The sequence below is a fragment of the Giraffa tippelskirchi genome, chromosome 4, assembly GCF_054371585.1.
Source record: "Giraffa tippelskirchi isolate mGirTip1 chromosome 4, T2T-mGirTip1v1.2.pri, whole genome shotgun sequence".
Taxonomy (NCBI): Eukaryota; Metazoa; Chordata; class Mammalia; order Artiodactyla; family Giraffidae; genus Giraffa; species Giraffa tippelskirchi.
The window spans coordinates 8,599,918-8,621,056 of record NC_137278.1 but is presented as its reverse complement, the minus strand read 5'-3'; the positions used below and the strand labels follow the sequence as shown (position 1 = coordinate 8,621,056).

The following is a 21,139-nucleotide window of genomic DNA, read 5'->3' as shown; positions in this document are numbered from 1 at the left end:
GCTGGTTAGCAGACGGTACCCCCAGGAGCAACCCCCACTGTCCCAGGTCCCTAGGCTAAATGCAGGCAGCTGTGTCATTCTTTAAAGAAGACCACTGGTGACAACATGAGGAATGGTTAATGGAGCACAGATAACAAGGCACTCTCAGGTCGGATCCTCAAATTCCTGAAACTATGACATCAAGAAACAAAGAAAACGACCATGTAAAGGTCTTAAGGTCCGCAGTTTTTCCATTTAGCTGGAGGAAGAGAAAACTCACCTTTGGGGGCCAGAGCGGGGTCTTGCTCCTTTGTTTTTTTTAAAAAAAAAATGAAAAACACCCTCTGGGGAAGAAGCCTCTGGGCTGTGCAAACCCTGAGCCCATATTCTGCTCTGGCTCAGCCTAAACTGTGGAAAAGGCAGCCTCCCCCGGGCAGGGACCATCTCCAAGACGTTCCACCAAGGCATTTTCACCCAAGGGGTGTTCTGACGTCCCTCCTCCTCCCCTGTCCGGCTAATGCTTGTTCCACACAATAAATGTCAACTCGTTGTTCTCGCCAGCTCACACTGAGTACAACTGGTAGAGAGTAACCCTCAGGGAACTGATGACCGCCACAACCGTGACCAGGGTGTGGGCAGCAACAGTGAACAAAAGGATCCCACCAGGCTCAGGACAGAAGGGAGCACCAGCTGACCCAGGAAAGACAGGGTGGCTCAACCTGGGTCACCCGAAGTCCAGATGATGTTGCTAAAGTGGCCCGTGGTAAATCTGATTGACCTAAGATGAACAGAAGGCTGGAACCTCCTAACATCACTCAGGTCACCAAGATCTGGGTCTATCGAGACAAAAGCCACCTGGGACTTCCCCAGTGATCCAGTGGTTAAGGCTTCCTACAGTGGAAGCACATGTTTGATCCCTGATCAGGGAACTAAGATCCCACTGGCTGCACGGCGAGGCCAAAGAAAAGAAATAACAGCCACCAAACGACTCACGGGGGTTAGAAGAACAAGGGCTCAGATTTGATCCTGGCTTTTAAAAAGTAATGAATCAAGTCACCACTGTGACATGTACATGGATCCCTGAAAGAGGCAGGAGGGAGGCCCTGACCCCGGAGAGCGAGTGGTCCCAGCCTGCCCACCCAGTGCTGACAACCGGAGCAGGTGGCCTGCCTACCTCGGATCTTGCTGGCCAGGTGCTCCTTGGAGGTGATGATCTGGTCCATGTCGGTGCGGATGACCGCCTCCATGGCCGGCCGGGCCAGCTGCAGCTTGGACAGCACTGCCTCGAAGCGTGCCTTGGCCTGTTCGTACACCATGCGGTACACGGCATCCGAGATCTGTGGGCAAGGCGTCGGCGTCAGCATCAGGCTGGGGGTGCTGGGCAGCCGTGGGCTCCCCACCCCCACCCCCAAGCCCAGACCACCCACCTGGATCCACTGCCGCTGTCGCTCCTGTGGTTTCCCCTTCAGCCGGGGGACCAGCTCTGCCTTCAGCTCAGGGCCCAGCTCCTCCATCACCAGGTTACTCAGGATCTGGGACCGGGAGGCAGGGGCAGGGTTTGGAGCGTGCCCAGCCCCTCTCCACGTTCCGGCAAACCTGGCCACTCAAACCCCCCCTCAAAGCTGCCCTTTGCTCCACGTCCCCACTGCCCTGTCTCCCGAGCATCCTTTCCAGAGGCCCCGGATGATCCACTTGGCTGTCCTGCAGGATCCAGGAGGGGCCCCAGCTCAGGACCTCTGCACACACAGCCTCCCCATCTAGAATACTCCCCCAGCCCCTCTTGCCTACACATGGAAGTCGAATGTGTTTATCCTGCTAGACAGAGAGCTCCCTAGGGGCCAGGACTGTGTCTGTCTTATTCTCAGCAGCACCCAGCCCCTAGTCCAGGGTCGGTGCTCGGGTAACAACTGAACAAAAATAACCACCTGTGTGGCCCACCTCAGCCTCCATCCGTCTGAACCTAAGCTTGTCGTCTGGGTCCAAACCTGCAGCCAGTGCCCCGGGGCCCTGCGGGCATGCTCAGTCCACCCTCTGGGCCCCGGGCGGATTCCGCAGCCTCCCCAGCCTCACCTGAATCTCGTTCCCACACAGCATCTCCCAGGTGCCGTACAGCTCCTTGGACTGGCGGTACATGCGGATGGCGTCTGTGAACGCGGGGCCCTCCACCTTGGAGTCTTCGGGGATCCCTGCCCAGGGAGAGGGACGGAGGGAGGAGGTTAGCAGGACAGCCCCCGCCTGAGGCCCCCACCGCTCTTGCAGTAACGGTGACAGGAGAGGTTGCAGTGACAGTTAACAGCAGTAACAATCCTCCAGCAGCAGCAAGACAACCCTCCTTCGTACCCTCCTCTTCTCCTTAAACCCTCCTACCAGCCCAAGACGTGGGCGCTGTCGTTGCTTCTGCTTTCACAGATGAAGAAACAGGTTCCAAGGTCAGGCCACTGCCAAGGGGCCAAGGCCAGCGAGTGGCAGAATCAGGACCACTGGGGGAGCCCACCCTCCCCCCCACCAGGAGAGGCCTCGAAACACAGTAGAGAGGGTACCAGAGGTGCCCAGAGACCCTCCCTCCATTGGGGGCCTGCACGCTCCCCGCCTAGAGGGCCAGATGGTAAATGCGCTCAGCTTTGCAGGCTGGTGACCTCTGTCCCAGCCAATCCACCCGCTGCTGTAGCACGAAAGTTAGCACAGACAGGGGGTGAACGAACGGGCCAATAAAGCTGGATTTACTCAGATAGGCGATGGGCCCAATTTGGCTCCCTGGCCATCATTTGCCAAGCCCTGTGGAAGATCATCGAACCCTAAAGGGCCTCAGTGTTCCCTTCTGAACAGTGGGAGCAATGATCAGCCTGGCCTCACACACCCACAGAGGGGCTGCAGGGACCACAGTGTGGACTGGGAAGGCCAGGGCCTGGCTGCAGGCCTGGTGGGCACTCCCTGCATCAGGAACTGCAGCCCTGACTGGCTCCTGGGGCCCTGGGTCCGCCGTGCCCACCGCTGTGCACCTGGGAGACTGGGAACACCATTCTGCTGCTTTTGTGAGAGGAGGTGGCGGTGGGGGCCTAGAGGAGTTTGTCCATCCCCCTCGTGCTGACCAGGGGGTTGATGAACAAGACGTGGACCTCCACCTGGGTGCTGCGGAGGCAGGCTGCAGGAAGTTGCAACATCCGACTTCGGGAAGATGTGTTTAAACACCTCGGAGTCTGGCAGCGGGTGGCCCCCTGCCTGGCCTTGTGCCTCTGACCACTGTGTCTCCAAAGCCAAACAGCAGCCGGGGCCTCTAAAATCCCAGCTCCCACTGTGATGACTATGGGCTGAGTCACCCCCACAGAGAAAAAGTCCCTCTCTGGCGTGGAGAGGGCCTCTCCTCCCACCATCCGGGTGACCCAGGAATCACTGCTGTTCAGGGCTGGAGGGGAACTGAGCAGTGGACAAACAGGCCCGGGAGCCAGCCTGGCAGGGGCAGCTCCCAGGACTGGGATGGGGCCATGAGGGGCATCTCACCCAGCATTTCAGAACCTGCGTCCAGGAGGGAGTGACAGGGGCAGAGCAGGAGGGTCCCACCGAGCCCTGGGGTGGGTGCTGCCCAACTGGGCCAGGTAAGGAAGCAGGCTTAAGGAGGGGGACACTGTCTCCCAGAGGCCAGGTTTTGCCTAGAAAATCTGGCTGTGTGTTATACACGCAGCCTCTCTCATGCATGGGCATTTGCATTCTGCAGACGGCAAGCCGGGCATGCTGGGCAGGGGTCACTTTCCAGGTGGCAGGATGGGCTGGGCAGCGGGAAGGAGGCAGCTGACATCCCATGCTCTGGCCGGTCAGACGTGCAGCCTCAGACCCTCAGGACCTCCCTACTCTGCACCTCGAGGGGCTGAGTCAAAAGTGAGGGTGGCCCTTCCCGAGCCCTTCCCCCGAGCCTGGCTGTTGGGGACTGACTCATGTCCCGACAAAGTGCCGTGCTGAAGTCCTGACCCTCAGCTGCTCAGAAAGGGGCTGTGTCTGGATGCAGGAACTTAAGTGCACGCGTGTGCGTGCTCAGTCACTTCAGTCGTGTCCGACTCTGCATGACTATAGACTGTAGACCCACCAGGCTCCTCTGCCCATGGGCTTCTCCAGGCAAGAATACTGAAGTGGGTTGTCATGCCCTCCTCCAGGGATCTTCCCGACCCAGGGATTGAACTTGTGTCTCTTGCATCTCCTGCATTGGCAGGAGAGTTCTTTACCACTAGCGCCCCCTGAGAAGCCCGGGACTTAGGTAATTAAGTTAAAAGGAGGGGATTAGGCCGGGCCTTGGTCCGATATGACTGGACAAAGAAGAAATCCTTATAAGAAGAAATCTGGACAACGAAACAGGGCACACACACAGCAGGGACTATGCGATGACCCCAGGGACACGCTGGCTGCCTGCTAGTCAAGGAGACTCAGAAGAAAACACCCGACTGACACCTGGATGTGGGGCTTCCAACGTCCAGAACTGTGCACAAGCTAACTTCTGCTGTTGAAGCCACCCAGGCTGTGGCCCTTTGTTACAGCAGCCCCGGGAGGCTGAGGCTGAGGCTGAGACCCCACACACGTTCCCGCACGCAGCTCTCAGAGGGGCCGGCGGCTCTCAAGGCCCGGGGAGGCAAAGTCACACAGTCGCTAGAGGGTGGCCGCCCCAGGCTGGAACACAGGCCCAGCAACTCCAGCAAGACTTGGAGACTTCCCGCCCGCCCGTGGGGTCCTCGGGGTCAGGCTGAGAAAGGAAGTGGCACTCCTCAGTCCCGCAGGGTTGGGGGGAGGCGGCGGGCAGACAGGAAGAGGCCTTGACCTCGGTACCCCCCGGCCCACCCCGGCCCACCCCAAGCCCAGCTCAGCGCCCCTGCTGCCCCCAGCTGCTCCAGGAATGCAGGATGTGAGGGGGACCCTGGACGAGCTGGCGTCCACCCAGCTTGGCCTCCTCCCCACCCCCCCCCACTTCCTGGCAGCCCCCGGAATGAGCAATTCCAGGCCCCACAAATTCCAGACCCAGCCTCCGAGGAAGCCGAGAACTTTCCCACAGTTCTGGGGCGGGTGGGGGGTGGGGGAGGCTCCTCTGAAACTGCCCCGTCAGCTCCTGACACCGAGTTGTGTAGGACACCCCCGCTCCCCACCCGGCCTCAGCAGCTCTTCCCCGGCCTCCTCGCCTGCCCATGGACCCACACCCACCCCCTTAGCCTCCCAGCTGAGCGCTTGCTATGTGCCAGGCGCAGGGCCAAGAGCTCTACCCAGGCCTGCCCATTGAGTCCTCCCCATAATCTAGCAACAATGATCACAGCCGCCATTGTGCACGTGGGTCGGTCCCCACCCAGCCTGGCCTGGGGTCACCTGGCCAGGTCTGCCATGAGCCTTGGAAACCTGGAGACCTGGAGAGGGGCCTGGGCAGGGATGAAGGGGAGGGAGGGAGCAGGGAGGAAGGGAGGAGAAAAGGTACTCCGGCCCAGATCGCTCTGCCCAGTCCTGGCTCCTCAGCCCCCAGGGACCTGGAAACAGGAGGCCCTTTGTGGGTGGCAGGGGTTGGCCTGACCGAAGCCCTGGTTCCTGCCACCCAGCAGATTCCACCCCGGGCAGAGGCGGCCCTGGAGAGTGGAGAGGACAGAGGACAGGTGGAGTGAGCCAAGTCACCGCATGGCCCGTCTCTAGGCGTGGGTGCCCACAGTCTGGCCTCTAAGTGGAGCTGTGCCTGAGGTGCCCCGGCAGCCAGGGAGGGTGGAGCAGGGATGGGGCGGGCGGGCCCCGGTCACCAGGAGGGAAGTTCAGGGTCCAGGACAGGGTTGTTCCTCCCCCAGAGGCAGAAAGCCCCTCGACCCCCACACCCTCCCACCAAGAAACAATCAAGCCTTTCTGATCAAACTCCTTAGGGCCTCATGAGGCCCTCCAGACCTGACCCCAGTGCCCCGCCAGTCCCATTTCCGGGCACCCCCTCCCAAGTTCAGGCCCTCATGCGTCCTCCTCTAAAGTGCCCCCGCGCCAGGCCTCCCTTCATGCTCTCTGTGACCTCTGTCTGCAACACGCCTCCCTCTGTTCTAGAATTATGCATCCTTCAGGTCTTAGCTCAACCATTGCCTCCTCAAGGATGCCGCCCTCATCAGTCCCTCCCCCCATACAAGCTCAGTAGCCCCCCAGTACATACACACCCTCCAAGCTCCCCGGGTGGCTCCCACCCAGCACCTAGCACAGTCCTGACTCATCACCCCCTGGGTCCTCATCTGTTTAACATCTGTCCCTGCTACCCCTAGGCTGCCGGCAGTGAGTGGGTAGGGACCAGGTCTTGCTTCCCTGTTGCATTCTCAGCACCCAGCCCTGGGTCTGGCTCAGAAAAACACTGAAAGGTTTGTTGAATGAATAAGTGAGCCAGAAGAGACTTTGTAACTTTATAGACAAGAACGAGGCCCTTAGGGAGGAAGGGAAGTTCCTAGACTACCAGGCAGGTCAGTGATAAGAAAGAAATGACACCATAAAAAAATCTTTACCAAGAACTGTGAATCCTCCCAAACCCTCTCACACACAGGAGAAAATATTATCCCCATTTTACAGAGGCTCCAAGAGGTAAGCTGGTCTCCTAAGATCATGTTGTTGGAAAGTGGCAGAATCAGGGGTTTTATTCTGTGATCCAGGAGCTCAACAACCTCATCCCTCTGGAAACAATTTCCTACATTTTTTTCTCAGCGTCACAGAACTGTTTTCATCAAGGGTGAGGATTAAGGGCAGCATGACAATGGTTTCCAAAAACCAGAAGGAAAAGTGGTGGTTGGTGGTTCAGTCGCTAAGTCACGTCTGACTCTTTGTAACTCTATAGACTGTAGCCCTCCAGGCTTCTCTGTCCATGGGATTTTCCAGTCAAGAATACTAGAGTGGGTTGTCATTTCCTTCTCCAGGGGATCTTCCCCACCCAGGGATTGAACCCCGGTCTCCTGCATTGCAGGCAGATTCCTTACCAACTGAGCCACCACGGACGTTAAGGGCAAAAGGTCCTTCTAGTTAAGGCTATGGTTTTTCCAGTAGTCATGTATGGATGTGAGAGTTGGACTATAAAGAAAGCTGAACGCCGAAGAATTGATGCTTTTGAACTGTGGTGTTGGAGAAGACTCTTGAGAGTCCCTTGGACTGCAAGGAGATCCAACCAGTCCATCCTAGAGGAGATCAGTCTTGGGTGTTCATTGGAAGGACTGATGTTGAAGCTGAAACTCCAATCCTTTGGCCACCTCATGCGAAGAGCTGACTCATTGGAAAGGACCCTGATGCTGGGAAAGATTGAGGGGAGGAGGAGAAGGGGACGACAGAGGATGAGATGGCTGGATGGCATCATCGACTCGATGGACATGGGTTTGGGTGGACTCCGCGGGTTGGTGATGGACAGAGAGGCCTGGCGTGCTGTGGTTCATGGGGTCGCAAAGAGTTGGACACGACTGAGCGACTGAACTGAGCTGAACTGAAACACCTACAGATTCAGGGTTTCTTTGAGCAGAGCAATATTCTTTAAAAAGTATGCTGATTTTCAAGAAACATATCGTACTCCACTTTTTTACTGCTTAAAGTTGATGCAGACTTCTTGATCACTTAGAATGGAAACTTTAAAAACATTTTATTACAAAAATTTGATGGGAGGGGGGATGGAGGCTCAAGAGGGGTCGCAAAGAGTCGGCCGCGACTGAGCAACTGAGCAACTGAACTGAACTGACCATGGTTTCTAAAACCACAGGAGGAAAAGGAAAACGGCTCATAGAGCAGGGGTGCCACACCACAGTCAGCCACTAGGTGTCACCACTCAGCAACGTACCCGGTAACCCCGCTCCCAGCTCCCGGGGCCTCAAGGAGACGGCTCACCGTTGTTGCAGTGTCGGACACAGTCCTGCAGAACGGCCTGCCACTTGTCCTGCTCGGCTTCCGTCATCATGCAGAAGTAGTAGTGACGCGCTGAAGGATGCCAGAGGATGAGCGGGAACTGCGTGGGGCACTTGAGGATCGGGGCAGAGCCCGATTTCGGTGTGGTCCCTGTGGAGACAGCACCCGCTGAGCGGCTGCCCTCTGTGGCTTCCCTTGGCCAGAGGACGGCCAGCAGCTGACCCCTCACCCTGCCCCTCTGGGTCCAGAGAGGGCTGGCCTGTCCCGGAATGACCAGAGGAGTGGGGAGGCTGCTTCTCTCAGGCTCCACCGCTTGGCTAAGAGAAGGCCTGCCTCCCCGCTCCCCCACCGCCCCACACCAGCACCAATTCTTAGAGTCGGTAATGCGTCCACCTTCCTGGGGTCAGGTTCTAAACTCTATGCAGGAGGCACAAATAACACAGGGCTGGAGCCCTCAGGGTCCAGGGCCAAGCGTTACTGTCTCAGGTTTCCCTTCAAATTTCAGCTGCAGAAGCCAAAGGGTGGCTTAAATGTCCCAAGTAGGAGGGAGGCGTGGGGGTAGGGGATACAGAATAAATAAAAGGGGATTTTTCTCTCTCTGTTTTGTCTGCATGGATATTCGAGATCCAGAGAGATAAGTGGTCCTGGGCTGTGACCCAGTCACTCCTGTTAATCCCAGGACAATGGCAGTTCTTCTTTGGGTCCTGGCTCTGGGTCCCTGTGCTGGGCTCAGCACACACAGCACCTCGTGGGGTCTCCACAACACCCCAAGGTCAGCCCTCCCAGTGCAGGGGCTGGAATCCAGGAAAACCAGACTCCAGCTGAGTCCTCAATCACCAAGTCCCACACAGGAGTATCTCACTACCCCCTTGGTCTCCTTGGGATCAGCTAAGAGGCGGACATGATCCCACAAAGCTTCTGAGTGTCTCTGATGGAGTGGGGTCGCCTAGGACGGCTCCCCACAAATGCAGCATTGACTCGGCGGTTTACAAAGGGGGGCACCTGGATCATCTTCTCCCAGAACCTCTCAGGGACCCAGGGAAGGGGCAGGGTACAGAGTGAGCCCCCTGCACAGCTGTGATGGTCAGAAGTGGGGGCTGGGTGGGACTCACACTGGTGTGGCCCTAATTCACTGGGTGACTTCAGGCAAACCCCTCTCAAGCCTTCCCTTGGAGGTTCAGGTTGTGCTGGGCACTTGCTGTCAGCTCTAGCCCAGCTGCTCTTCCTGCAAACATGGAGCTTGGAGTTCCAGAACCAGGGATGCCCCCCACACTCTCTGGCCAAATCCCTGGGCACTTGGCCTGGGATGGGTAGTCCCTTTACCTGGTAAAGAGTTGCCGACAAGCTCCAGATACTGGTCCAAGGAGGTGAGGATTTTGTAGCCCGCACTGTTGATGACAGCTCGGGGTGGGATCTGCCGCTCATAAGCCTGAGGAGGGGGCAAGAGAGATGGTGGAGGCAGCTACAGGTATGGCTAAGCCCAAACCCCATGTCTATACCTGGCTCCAGGGCCCCATTCAGTGTTCCCTGCCCAAGACAGGGAGGAAGAGGGGGAGAGGAAGAGAAGAGAGAGAAAGGAGTTTGATCATCATTGTGACTAGAGGCAACATGGTATCCTGAGCAGGACCCAGGCTCGGGGCTCAAATCCTGGCTTCACTAAGTACTACGTGTGTGATGTCAAGGATAACACCTCTTGTGCTTTAGTTTGGGCATCCCTGGTGGCTCAGCGGTAAAGAATCCACCTGCCAATGCAGGAGACACCGGTTCAATCCCTGGGTCAGGAAGATTCCCCTGGAGAAGGAAATGGCAACCCACTCCAGTATTCTTGCCTGGAGAATCCCATGGACAGAGGAGCCTGGCGGGCTATGCACCACTGAGCAACTAAGTAACAACAACATGCTTTAGTTTCCTCATCTATAAAACCAGAGTGATAATAGTTCCTACCACACAGGGCTCCTAAGCACCCAGGGAGATAACTGGGTAACGTTTAGCACAGTGCCTGCTGCAGCAAGGGTCAGTAAACACTGCTGATGTGATTATGGCTGGGTTCGTCAAAAAGTTCGTTTGGGGTTTTCTGTAACATCTTATAGGAAAAAAACTGAAAAAAACTTTTTGGCCAACCTAATGTTATCACCACTGCTACAATCGCCTCTATAAGGAGCAGCTATCACTAGCCTAGTGTTTGTTACCTACCAGGTACTGTGCTATGGGCCCCGAATGCTTCATTTCACAGAATTCTCACAATCCAGAGGTGAGCACCATTACGAGCCCCAACATCACATAACTGGTAAGGTAGCCAACCTAGGACTTGAACCTGGCCTGTCAGCCTCTAGAACCCAGGGTCTTTGATTACCCTCAACTGTCCACTAACTTTCTAGGTTCTGAGCACCACACAAGGCCCCTTGGGAGGAGAATATATTCATTGGAAGGGCTGATGCCAAAGCTCCAGTACCCTGGCCACCTGATGCGAAGGGTTGACGCATTGGAAAAGACCCTGATGCTGGGAAAGATTGAGGGCAGGAGGAGAAGGGAGCAACAGAGGATGAGATGGTTGGATGGCATCATTGACTCAATGGACATGAACTTGGGCAAACTCTAGGAGATAGTAGAGGACAGGGAGGCCTGGCATGCTGTAGTCCATGGGGTCACAAAGAGTCGGACAGGACTGAGCAACTGAACAACAACTGCTTTCTAATACCAATGGGAGGAAAAGGAGTAAGTCAAAGCTGTATATTGTCACCCTGCTTATTTAACTTATATGTAGAGTACATCATAAGAAACGTTGGGCTGGATGAAGCACAGGCTGGAATCAAGATTGCCGGGAGAAATATCAATAACCTCAGATATGCAGATGACACCACCCTTATGGCAGAAAGTGAAGAAGGAAAGAGCCTCTTGATGAAAGTGAAAGAGGACAGTGAAAAGGCTGGCTTAAAGCTCAACATTCAAGATCATGGCATCCGGTCCCATCACTTCATGACAAATAGATGGGGAAACAGTGGAAACAGTGGCTGACTTTATTTTTCTGGGCTCCAAAATCATGGCAGATGGTGACTGCAGCCATGAAATTAAAAGACACATGCTCCTTAGAAGAAAAGCTATGACCAACCTAGACAGCATATTAAAAAGCAGAGACATTACTTTACCAACAAAGGTCCATCTAGTCAAGGCTATGGTTTTTCCAGTGGTCATGTATGGATGTGAGAGTTGGACTATAAAGAAAGCTGAGCGATGAAGAACTGATGCTTTTGAACCGTGGTGTTAGAGAAGACTCTTGAGGGTCCCTTGGACTGCAAGGAGATCCAACCAGTCCATCCTAAAGGAGATCAAGTCCTGAGTGTTCATTGGAAGGACTGATGCTGAAACTCCAATACTCTGGCCACCTGATGTGAAGAACTGACTCATTGGAAAAGACACTGATGCTGGGAAACATTGAAGGCGGGAGGAGAAGGGGACAACAGAGGATGAGATGGTTGGATGGCATCACCGACTCAATGGACATGAGTTTGGGTGGACTCTGGGAGTTGGTGATGGACAGGGAGGCCTGGCATGCTGCAGTCCATGGGGTTGCAAAGAGTCAGGTAACACTGAGGGACTGAACGGAACAGAGGAGCTCATACAGCAGGGCTGCCATGCTGCACCCTGCCACTAGGTGTCACCACTCAACATATTTCTTGAGAGCGGCTGAAACGGAAGCAATGATTTTCCAAGTGGTCCCTGATGAGCAGCATCAAAGTCACACAAGAACTTGTCAGAAATGCATATTCTTGGCCCCACTGCAGACCTGAGTCAAATTGAGGGTAGGCCCAGCAACCTGGTGGGTTTTTTATTTTTATTTTTGGAATTTATTTTTTAATTGAAGGATAATTGCTTTACAGAATTTTGTTGTTTTCTGTCAAACATCAAGATGAATCAGGCACAGGCAGCAACCTGTTTTTACACCAGCCTTCCGGGTGATTCTGTGCACTGAGAACTGCTGCCCTGAGGCATCGGTTGCTCCTGACTCTGCTTATGTTACTCTACTGCAAGATCAAACCAGTCAACCCTAAAGGGAAATCAACCCTGAATATTCACTGGAAGGACTGATGCTGAAACTGAAGCTCCAATACTTCGGCCACCTGATGCGAAGAGCCGACTCACTGGAAAAACCCTGATGTTGGGAAAGACTGAGGGCAAGAGCAGAAGGGGGTGGCAGACGATGAAATGGTTAGATAGTATCACCGACTCAGTGGACGTGAGTTGGAGCAGACTCCAGGAGATAATGGAGGACAGAGGAGCCTGGCGTGCTGCAGTCCCATGAGGTCGCAAAGAGTCGGACACAACTGAGCGACTGAACAACAACACTGATTTGCCTCAAAACAGGGCGCTCAAGCCTGTCCTTTGGCTGCTCTAGAGGAATGTGTGGCGGAAGAAGTTGGGTCTGTGGTTCAACCAGGTGGGGTTTCCCCGAGGGCCCAAGGCAAAGGACACTCATCCCCAGACCGGTGGTCCAGTGGTTAGGAATCCACCTGCCAATGCAGGGGACTTGGGTTCAATTCCTGGTCCAGGAAGATTCCACCTGCTGCTGGACAACTAAGCCCGAGCACCCTAGAACCTGTGTTCTGCAACAAGAGAAGCCACTGTAATGAGAAGCCCGTGGACCACAATTAGAGAGCAGGCCCCATTCGCCACAACTAGAAAAAAGCCTGCGCACAGCCAACAAAGACCTAATGCAACCAAAAATAAATAAATTAAAAAAAAAAAAAAGACAGTCATCCCCCAGCTTCCCTGCTTCAGGGCAGGGAGTTGTGAGCGGAGGCATCAGGAAAGAAAAGAGACAGGACCAGCACCCAGGGGTGCTCTGAGGCAGGGGAATGGCCAGTTTGCTGTGGCAGTGGAAGCCCAAGGCAGGGAGGGGGCTGATGGGGGAGGCAGGCTGTGGGGGTGGGCCGGTGCCAGTGACGGGCTGCTTCTGGGGGGAGAGGCAGAGTGAAAGGGGACCCCCAGTGAGTCGGGTGCCTGGATGGATGAAATGCTACTCAGAGAGGGGCACCCAGCTTTGGGCAGGCGGGAAAGGGTGAAGGTGGAAAGCTGCCGAGGTTCGGCTTTGGCCCTGGTGACAGCGAGGCAGCTGCGGGTGGCCAGTTGAGGGTGGAGGTATGGGGTCTCACATTCAGGAGTCGGGGGGCATGCAGCATTAACGATTGCAGAGTAGGGGGCTGTGGGGACGCGGAAGAAGAGCTGGGCCAGGCCCGGGAGGCCTGGGGTCCTCACCACTTTGTTCTCGTAGAGCACCAGCCCGTAGTTGTGTGGCACGAGGCTGAAGCGGTTCCTCCACTTCTTGTTGTCCTCCTGGTACTGGAAGAGGTTCCCCGAGAAGATGATGCGCTCCTCCAGGGGCACCTGTGGGCAGCGAGGGGCGGGGAGTGAGGCTGGAAGCGGGAACGGGGCCGTCCGCCCTGACCTCATTCCTCGCCGAGGCCTCCGAGGCAGCGCGGCGTCACACCCATTTGGCAGATGGGGAAAATGAGGCTGGGGAGCAGGGAAGGCCCCCTCCCCACTCCAGGTCCACCCAGATGCATTGTGATGCCAGGTCTAGAACTCAGGCCAGGCAGTGTGACAGGGGAGCCAGACAGGACCCCGGCCCGTCCTGGCCCCAGGCAGACACGGAGGCCTCCTCGGGAAGGTCTCCAGAGCCCGAGGCAGGCTGCTTCCCCGTCCACTCCCCCGCAGTGTGACTGTGCCACAGTCACTCCGGCCGGAGGGCACAGGCCCGCCGGCCAGCACTGGAAAGGCCAGGCACCCGAGCACCTTTCTCTTCCTGCTACGAGCCTGCTTCCCCTCAGGGCAACACAAACTTGACCGAAGTGCTGCCATAGAGCCTCCCTGGATCTGACAGGTGACAAGATGGTCTCCACGAATCCGGACGGGGGAGGAGGGGACTTCAGCCCAGAGGGGTCCCGTCTGACCAACACCCTTGCAGACTCGTGGCCAGCGTGGGCAGCAGAAATGCCTAGACCTCCCTGCCAAGCCCTAGCTTTGACTCTACCGCAGGCTCGGTGTGACTTCAGGCCTGCCACATCGCCTCTTTGAGCCTCAGATTCCTCATCTGTAAAATGGGACAGTGACAGCCCCGACGACAGGTGCGGGGATCACGCAGGCAGTCGGCACCAGGCAGGCAGTACAATACACAGGAGCTGCCATGATCACTACTGGGGTTCTGTCTGCGTCAGTCTCCAGGCTCCTCAGACTGACATTTGGGGAGGGGGAAGGGAGAGTAAACAGTCCAAGCACCGGGGAAGCTTCTGGAAAGGAGATAACAGGAGGCCAAGAGGGAACAGCCCTGCTCCTGGGTGGGAGGAGCGCGGGAGTCAAGAGTTCCTGTCTCTCAGAAGCCTCCATCAGCTCTACAACAAATATGGGGCCTTCTGCAAAAAGCAACATGTATCCTGTGTAATAAAGGGAGAAGGTATAATTTGACAGGTGCCTAACCTCTCCTAGCTTCCGAGCTCCGAGCTCCGCAGCTGCAGTCAGAGGTGAGCGGCCCCTCCCACGTCGGCCCCCACCCCCAGGCCTGTCTCCTCACCGGGCCTCTTCTCCCCAGCAACCTCCCTGCCCCTCTTCAAGGGGAAATGCCAAGACATTCCTGGAAAATGAGGGCCCATTGTACTCAAACAATAGGACCCTAAAGACTGCTTCCTACCCAGGGACAAAAATATTTACAGGAAAAGAAAATGGTTCCCCCCCTACCAGGCACCCCCTCCCCACCACCGACAGTGGGCTTTCCCCTGGGCTCCGTGGTCTATATTTAGACTATTTAGACTGGGGCCTACTCTCGCCCCAGCTCCTGAGTTCCCGTCTCTTCGAGACCGGGCAGACCCTTGTTCCCCGGGTCTGCAGCCTCCACTCTGGCTTAGAGCAGGAACCCAAGGCACAGGCCTCCCCGGGTGAGTGGACCTCGGCACCCTGCCCCCTAAAGTCCACCCTCAGATCCTGGACAGCCCGTAATGGCTGGTTGGTTGGTTTACAGATGTGGGTTTGGGTTTTATTTTTAAGACTTTCAAATGGCAGAGTCGTGTTTCCACTGGAAGGTCTGCAGGAAGCAGAACCCAGGAAACAGCCCAGGCCAAATATTTTAGACTCTGCAAAGCTCTCTGATGCCGCCGACAGGCATCTTTGGGAACTGGTTAGAGCACAGGCCCCCAGGCTCCAACAGCCTATGCCTGGGGAGCCTGGACAAGCAACTCTACCTGCCGGAGCCCCGGCGTCCACCTCTGGGAGGGGCGCCGGGTCATAATCACAGTCCCTCTGAGCCATGTCATGCCAGCTGGATGAGCAGCACCCACACAAAAGAACTGTTGTTTTTATCACTACTATTACTATATTAATTGTAGTATTATTTCTAACAAAAACAATTTATGTGATGATGATAATGATAATGATTTCTATTATCATTGTTACCATGACTTAGCCTCATGATGGTCAGTTTCCTGAGCGGCAAATGGGACCCAAAATCCCTCCTCTTCTGAAACCGTAGGTGATTTCATATTACTCTTCCTGCTGACATGTTGCGTCTGTTTTCTGACCACAGACAATCAACCTGGTGAGTGTGAAAGGCGTTTCTCATGCAGGGTAAATGCTGAGCACATCAGGAGACTCAGCTCCTGCCTTGGGTTATTGGAATTCAGGCTGCCTGTGACATTTCCTTCCAAATAGGGGAGCAGCCCACTGGAACCAGCTCCCTAGGGTGGGTCCAAAGCCCTCTCTGATATCACACAGGTGTGCCCCTGCCAGACACCCAGGCCAGGCCACAGGTGCCCTCTGCTATCATGGGTTGGGAGGTTGCCGTGACATCAGGAGACCAGATAGACTTTCCTGGGCTCCAAATCAAAGTGACAGGTGATGCTCTGACACACAGCCCTGACCTTCCCTCCACCCAGGCAGGCTGGGGGTCAAGGCAGAAAGAGGAATCAAGTCAGGAAGCTGGAACCTGGCTTGAGTCCTGTCTCCACCATCCCAAGCAAGCCATGGTCTTACCTCTGGGCCTTTGCACATGCCAGTGCCTGGGTCTGATATTCCCTCTTCCATCAGGTCTTTAGCTGAGATGGCCCTTCTTCCAGGAAACCCTCCCAGACCACCCAGACAAGGGCCCACTGCAGCACCCCCAGAAACAGCAATGCCTGGCTTCTCACCCCAAGTGCTCAGCCCCACCGGTGCTGCAGTCACTCACTTCCTCAGTGCCATTCCCACCCCGATGCCATGGGTGACCACAGGATCCTCTCCCTGGGAGGCTCTACTAGCCTCCTCTGGCCCATTCTGACCCCACAGTGGGGAGCAGGCAGCTTCCTGGACAAACCTTTACTGTGCAAACATAACCCTACCACTGATAAGAGGATAATGACAAGGCCAGAGATGATGACATGTCAGCCAAGCATCTGTCCAGCCCCAGGCACCCGGCCCACAGATCTTTAATCTTCACAGCCACCTGGCGTGGGAGGTGTGCTCATCCCCATTCACAGGTGAGTAAACTGAGGCCCCACGAGGTGAGGTCATTAGCTCGAGGGCATATAGACTCTAAGAGGAGGAGCTGGGCTTGGACCAGGCCTGTCAAGATGACTCAGAGCCCCAGCCCAGCAGGAGGAGGGGCCGGCCCGGGGAGGAGGCGCCCACGGGGGTCCTCAAAGCCACCACCAGGTCACCTCCCTATTCAGAAGCCAGGGTGGGGCCCTCAGAGACCATCCAGCAACCACGGGAAACCGAGGCCCAGGGAGGGAAGGATCCTTGCCCAGGCCCTCGGAGGCCACCCCGCCCCTGCCCAGCGCCTCTCACCTTGCGCCACAGCAGCTGCGCTTGGGGCAGCCCAGTGCCCTCAATCTCGTGTCGCATGCTGTGGAAGAGGGCCACGCCATACTGGTCTTCGTAGAATCGGAGGAACTCTGTCAGGATCTTCCCTGTCTTCTCTGAAAGGGAAGGACAAAAGGGCTGTGAGGCTGGCATGACGGCTTCCAGGCAGTGACCCTGCGCCAGGGAGGGGCATCTGTCTTGCCCCAAATCCCAGCTCATAAAACCATCCATATGGGCTCCGCACCCGCATCTGCGTTACATTTCTGGCCAGGGTGGGGCCTTTCCCACACACGGCTGGGTGAGCCTCTGGGCGGGAAAAGGGGCGATGACCGTGACGGTGAAACCGACAGAGACGCAAGAAACCAACAGACAAGTGAAAAGATGCTCAGCCTCGCCAGCCAGCAAATGAACACAAATGGAAAATAGTCTTTTCCCCACCAGACCAGCCGGGATTCGGAGGACAGCCACTTTAACCGGAGCTGGGGAAGTGGCAAGTTGGGACTGCGTGTTTGGAGGGGGAGGGTGGTCGTGTGCACAGTTCTAAGTGTGCATGGGTGCCCTTGCTCCTGTAGGAATCCAGGATGCACCAGAACTTGCCAGAAACAAGCCAATTGTGCACAGGGTAGGGGAATGATTCAATACCTAACAGTCCACTCAGGTCAGGCAGAAGATGAAGGGGACCTGGGTACACGTAACAAAAGGAAGGTGTCCACACTCTGCCGCGTCAGGAGCTCTGCAGACTCCCACGTTGAACAGCATCACATTTAAGATTATTCCTGTAGGTGCATGTGACTTATTTACGCTTGGGGACCTCAAAGAAGAGGTCCAGGAGGCAGCACTCCAGGCTGTTAAGGGCGGCACATCTGAGTGTGGGAATGAGAAGCAGAGGGCGAGTTTCAGGTTCTGCTTTATTCCTTTGTTTAGCATTTGAATTATTTTATGAGCATGACTCTTTTTACAATAAAAAAAAAATCAACATTCTAAAATGAACTCATCTACCAAATTAACTACCACTTTGCAGTCACTGGCTGTTTGCATCTCTCTTCTGCTAAAGCAGGTTTTAAACAGAGGAAGGGATGTACCAGGGTGCAAGAACAGGCCCAGCACTCGCTGGCAGGCCTCCCTATTGACAGATGAAGAAACTGAGGTCCAGAGAAGGTCATGACCCACACCAAGGGGCCTCCTCCTTGGGCAAGACTTCCTCGTCCTAAGTAGCTGGACTTGGGGTCTGTGCTGGTCGGCTGTGCAGCTCCCCTCACTGGGCCTCAGTTTCCCCCTGTACACTGGGAGGACCAACTCAATCATGGACAGGCCCTACCACCTCTAACAGTCTTGGACTCAAGGTTCCAAAGACCTGGTCCTTTCTCTAATGAAAAGGGGCTGACATGACACCATCCCTCCCACGGCTGGTCCCTAGATATCAAGAGCACCCAGCAAGGACAGCGCTTCATTTAATCCTCTCAATAGCTCTATGTGGCTTCCCTGGTGGCTCAGCAGTAAAGAATCTGCCTGCAATGCAGGAGCCACAGGAGACACAGGTTCAATCCCTGGGTCGGGAAGATCCCCTGGAAGAGGGCATGGCAACCCACTCCAGTATTCTTGCCTGGAGAATCCCAGGGACAGAGAAGCCTGGCAGCCTACAGTCCAAGGAGTTGCAAAGAGTCAGACACGACTGAAGCGACTTAGCATGCATACAATAGCTCTATGGTGTATGGCTGGTGTCATCCACATTTACAGAGAGCACTGAGACTCAGAGAGGTTAAGTCACTGACACAAGGTCACACAGCAAGTGAGTGAGACCGCTGGAATGCAGTCCTGGGTCCCAGGCAGGAGGTGGTGGCTGGGGAGGAAGGCTGAGAGGAGGTGCCACACCCCACACCAAGGGTCTGTGGCAGACCCACTCCCTCCACCACTTCCAGAGGCAGCTCAGCACATAGGTCCCTCTTCACAGGCTTGTGCTTCCCTTCCTAGAACAAGTTCATGTCTGTTCAGATTCTGTTTTCAGGGGAGGAAGGGGAGAACAAATGAGGAATTTGCTTTGAATGCCTATTTTTTAAAAACCATAAACAACCAGAACTCTCTCAAAGACCACGAGAATTGTTCTGAAAAATGATGAGGTGGGAGGGGGTGGCGGGGGAAGAGATGGGGCAATGAACTGGGGCCAAACAGAGAAAGTAGGATCGCAGACCAAGGTCCATGTAGTCAGAGCTATGGTTTTTCCAGTAGTCGTGTAAGGATGTGACAGTTGGACCATTGAGAAGGCTGAGCGCCGAAAAATTGATGCTTTCGAAGTGTGGTGTTGGAGAAGACTCTTGAGAGTCCCTTGGACTGCAAGGAGATCCAACCAGTCCATACTAAAGGAAATCAGTCCTGAATATTCATTGGAAGGACTGATGCTGAAACTGAAGTTCCAATAATCTGGCCATCTGATACAAAGAGCTAACTCATTAGAAAAGACCCTGATGCTGGGAAAGATTGAGGGCAGGAGAAGAAGGGGACGACAGAGGATGAGATGGTTGGATGGCATCATCGACTCAATGGACATGAGTTTGAGCAAACTCCAGGAGATGGTGAAGGACAGGCAAGCCTGGCGTGCTGCAGTCCATGGGCTCGCAAAGAGTTGGACATGACTGAGCGACTGAACAACAAAGGATGGCAGACAACAATAATATTGATAAAACATGTAGTCATCATCATAGTCGTTCCTTTTTATTAAGTGTTAACCCCAGTCGATGGGTGGGAAGGTTTACATGCGTGACCCCAAAGAATCTTCAAGAAAACCCTTGGGAGTTGGTGCTATGGTTTGCCCATTTTAGGGATCAGGAGGCTGGCAGACCCAGGACAGGAGAACCAGGTTCTCAAGTTCCAGCCCAGGCTTTGGTCCCAACCCTGCCTCAACAGACAGACACCCAGTGGGCACTCTCCCAACAGGCCCTTGGATCTCAAGGGTCCTCCAGCCACGGCTCCAGGATGCCTGTCTCGGCCCTGGTGCACCCAGCCTGATATAGCATTGTATCCAGAGGGGCCAGGAACTGCCCTGACCCTCGGGGAGACACTCCCAGGAGGAAACTTCCATCCTGTGCTGGGAACTCGAACCCAGGTCTGCCTGACTCATAGCATGCTCTCAGCTGCCGGGTCAGCAAAGCCCAGACATCACATCCAGGCAAGGAGTGGTTGGGTGCAGAAGGCCCTGGGCTGGACTGGGGAGGACAGGAAGGGGAGGGCAGGAATCACCCTTTCAAGGGGCATCGAGGCCCATGTCGGGTGGGACTGTGGGTTGGAGAGGAAGCCAAGAAGTGAAAAACAGAACGAGGTGACCCAGATGGAGCCAGAAGGCAAAGGTGAGGCCGAGAGGCCTGAAGCACTGGAGCTGAGACGGGCAGAGTAGGGGGAAGAGGGAAATGCATCTCTCACGCTGGGATGCAGATGAGTTATCCAAGTGAGGCTGTGGGACCAGAGTCCAGGAGGGGAGGGCACAAGCAGTGGGGACGGAGAAGTCACCTGGCAGAGGGTGGAGAGGGGAGAGGGCACAGGCAGAAATGTGGGGTGCCTCACTCAGAGGGAAGGAGAAGATGACCCCATGGGCCCTGAGCCCCATTTCACCCAGGTGCAATGACAGACGTGCCTTGACACTGGAACTCGAGAAACGTACACACCTGGACCTGTTTTCAGATAAATTCTTTGCCACCTGAGATTCCAGAAGCAAACAGACCAGAGAACATGGGATCTCTCAGTGATCCAAATCTGCTCCCCAACTTGGGAGCTGAATGGATAGGGAGACGGAGGGAGGTTGGTCTCCAAAGATTGAGTACAAACCCCGGGAGGGGGGCCCTGGCACAGGCAAGGGCTGAGCCAAGCAGTTACTGAGCACCCACTCTGGGCCACACCGGGGGGGGGGGCTGCAGACCATGCTGGGCGAGAGGTCAGGGACTAGCAGGAGGGTCCCGACACAGCGCCAGGGAACTGGGGGGCTCAGCTGAGGTCTGGCAGCAGAGGGGCACTGGAAAGGGAAGACCGAGCAGGAAGAGGGCCACGGCGGGGAAAGGGCCGCGGGATGGCTTCTTGGCAGCCCCGAAGCCCACTCCTGAGAGATGTCCTAAGACAACTTGGAGGAACCGCCACAAGCTGGTGCAGAGGATGAGGAGCCGGGGGCGAGGTGTCAGGGCTGGAAAGACCTCGGGGAGGAAGGTGGGGCAGGGGGTCCAGTCCCCTCCAGGGACAAACAGCTCCCAGGGAGGAGTCCTGAAAAGTGTCCCCAGTGGCCCCTCCAGCCGGATGCTGCTGGAAGAGGATGTAGGTGGGCATCCCGGCCCTGGAGAAGGCTCCTCCTGCTTGCTGAGCTCCAGCGGGGGTAGGGGGGGTCACAGCCCGGGCAGCCCCCTCCCTGTAAGACCCACTCAGCACCCCACTCTCTCCCTCCTCACCCCCCCGCAGCGGTGAGCTCCCTGGAGTCACCAGAGGGGTTTTATGACTTGGTGTCCCT

The 21,139-nt window shown here is 55.8% G+C and overlaps 1 protein-coding gene across 1 annotated transcript in view; it reads right to left on the bottom strand.

Annotated features, from left to right (window-relative positions):
• NIBAN2 (niban apoptosis regulator 2) overlaps nt 1-21,139 on the bottom strand; it is a 53,319-nt gene that overhangs the window by 4,575 nt on the left and 27,605 nt on the right. Inside the window, exons 2-8 of the mRNA XM_081587148.1 lie at nt 16,642-16,772; nt 13,087-13,215; nt 9,157-9,262; nt 7,816-7,983; nt 2,050-2,165; nt 1,407-1,511; nt 1,154-1,316 (exon numbers count right to left, since the gene is read on the bottom strand). Of these exons, the coding sequence (XP_081443274.1) occupies nt 1,154-1,316; nt 1,407-1,511; nt 2,050-2,165; nt 7,816-7,983; nt 9,157-9,262; nt 13,087-13,215; nt 16,642-16,772 (918 nt within the window). The remainder of the gene's footprint in view (nt 1-1,153; nt 1,317-1,406; nt 1,512-2,049; nt 2,166-7,815; nt 7,984-9,156; nt 9,263-13,086; nt 13,216-16,641; nt 16,773-21,139) is intronic.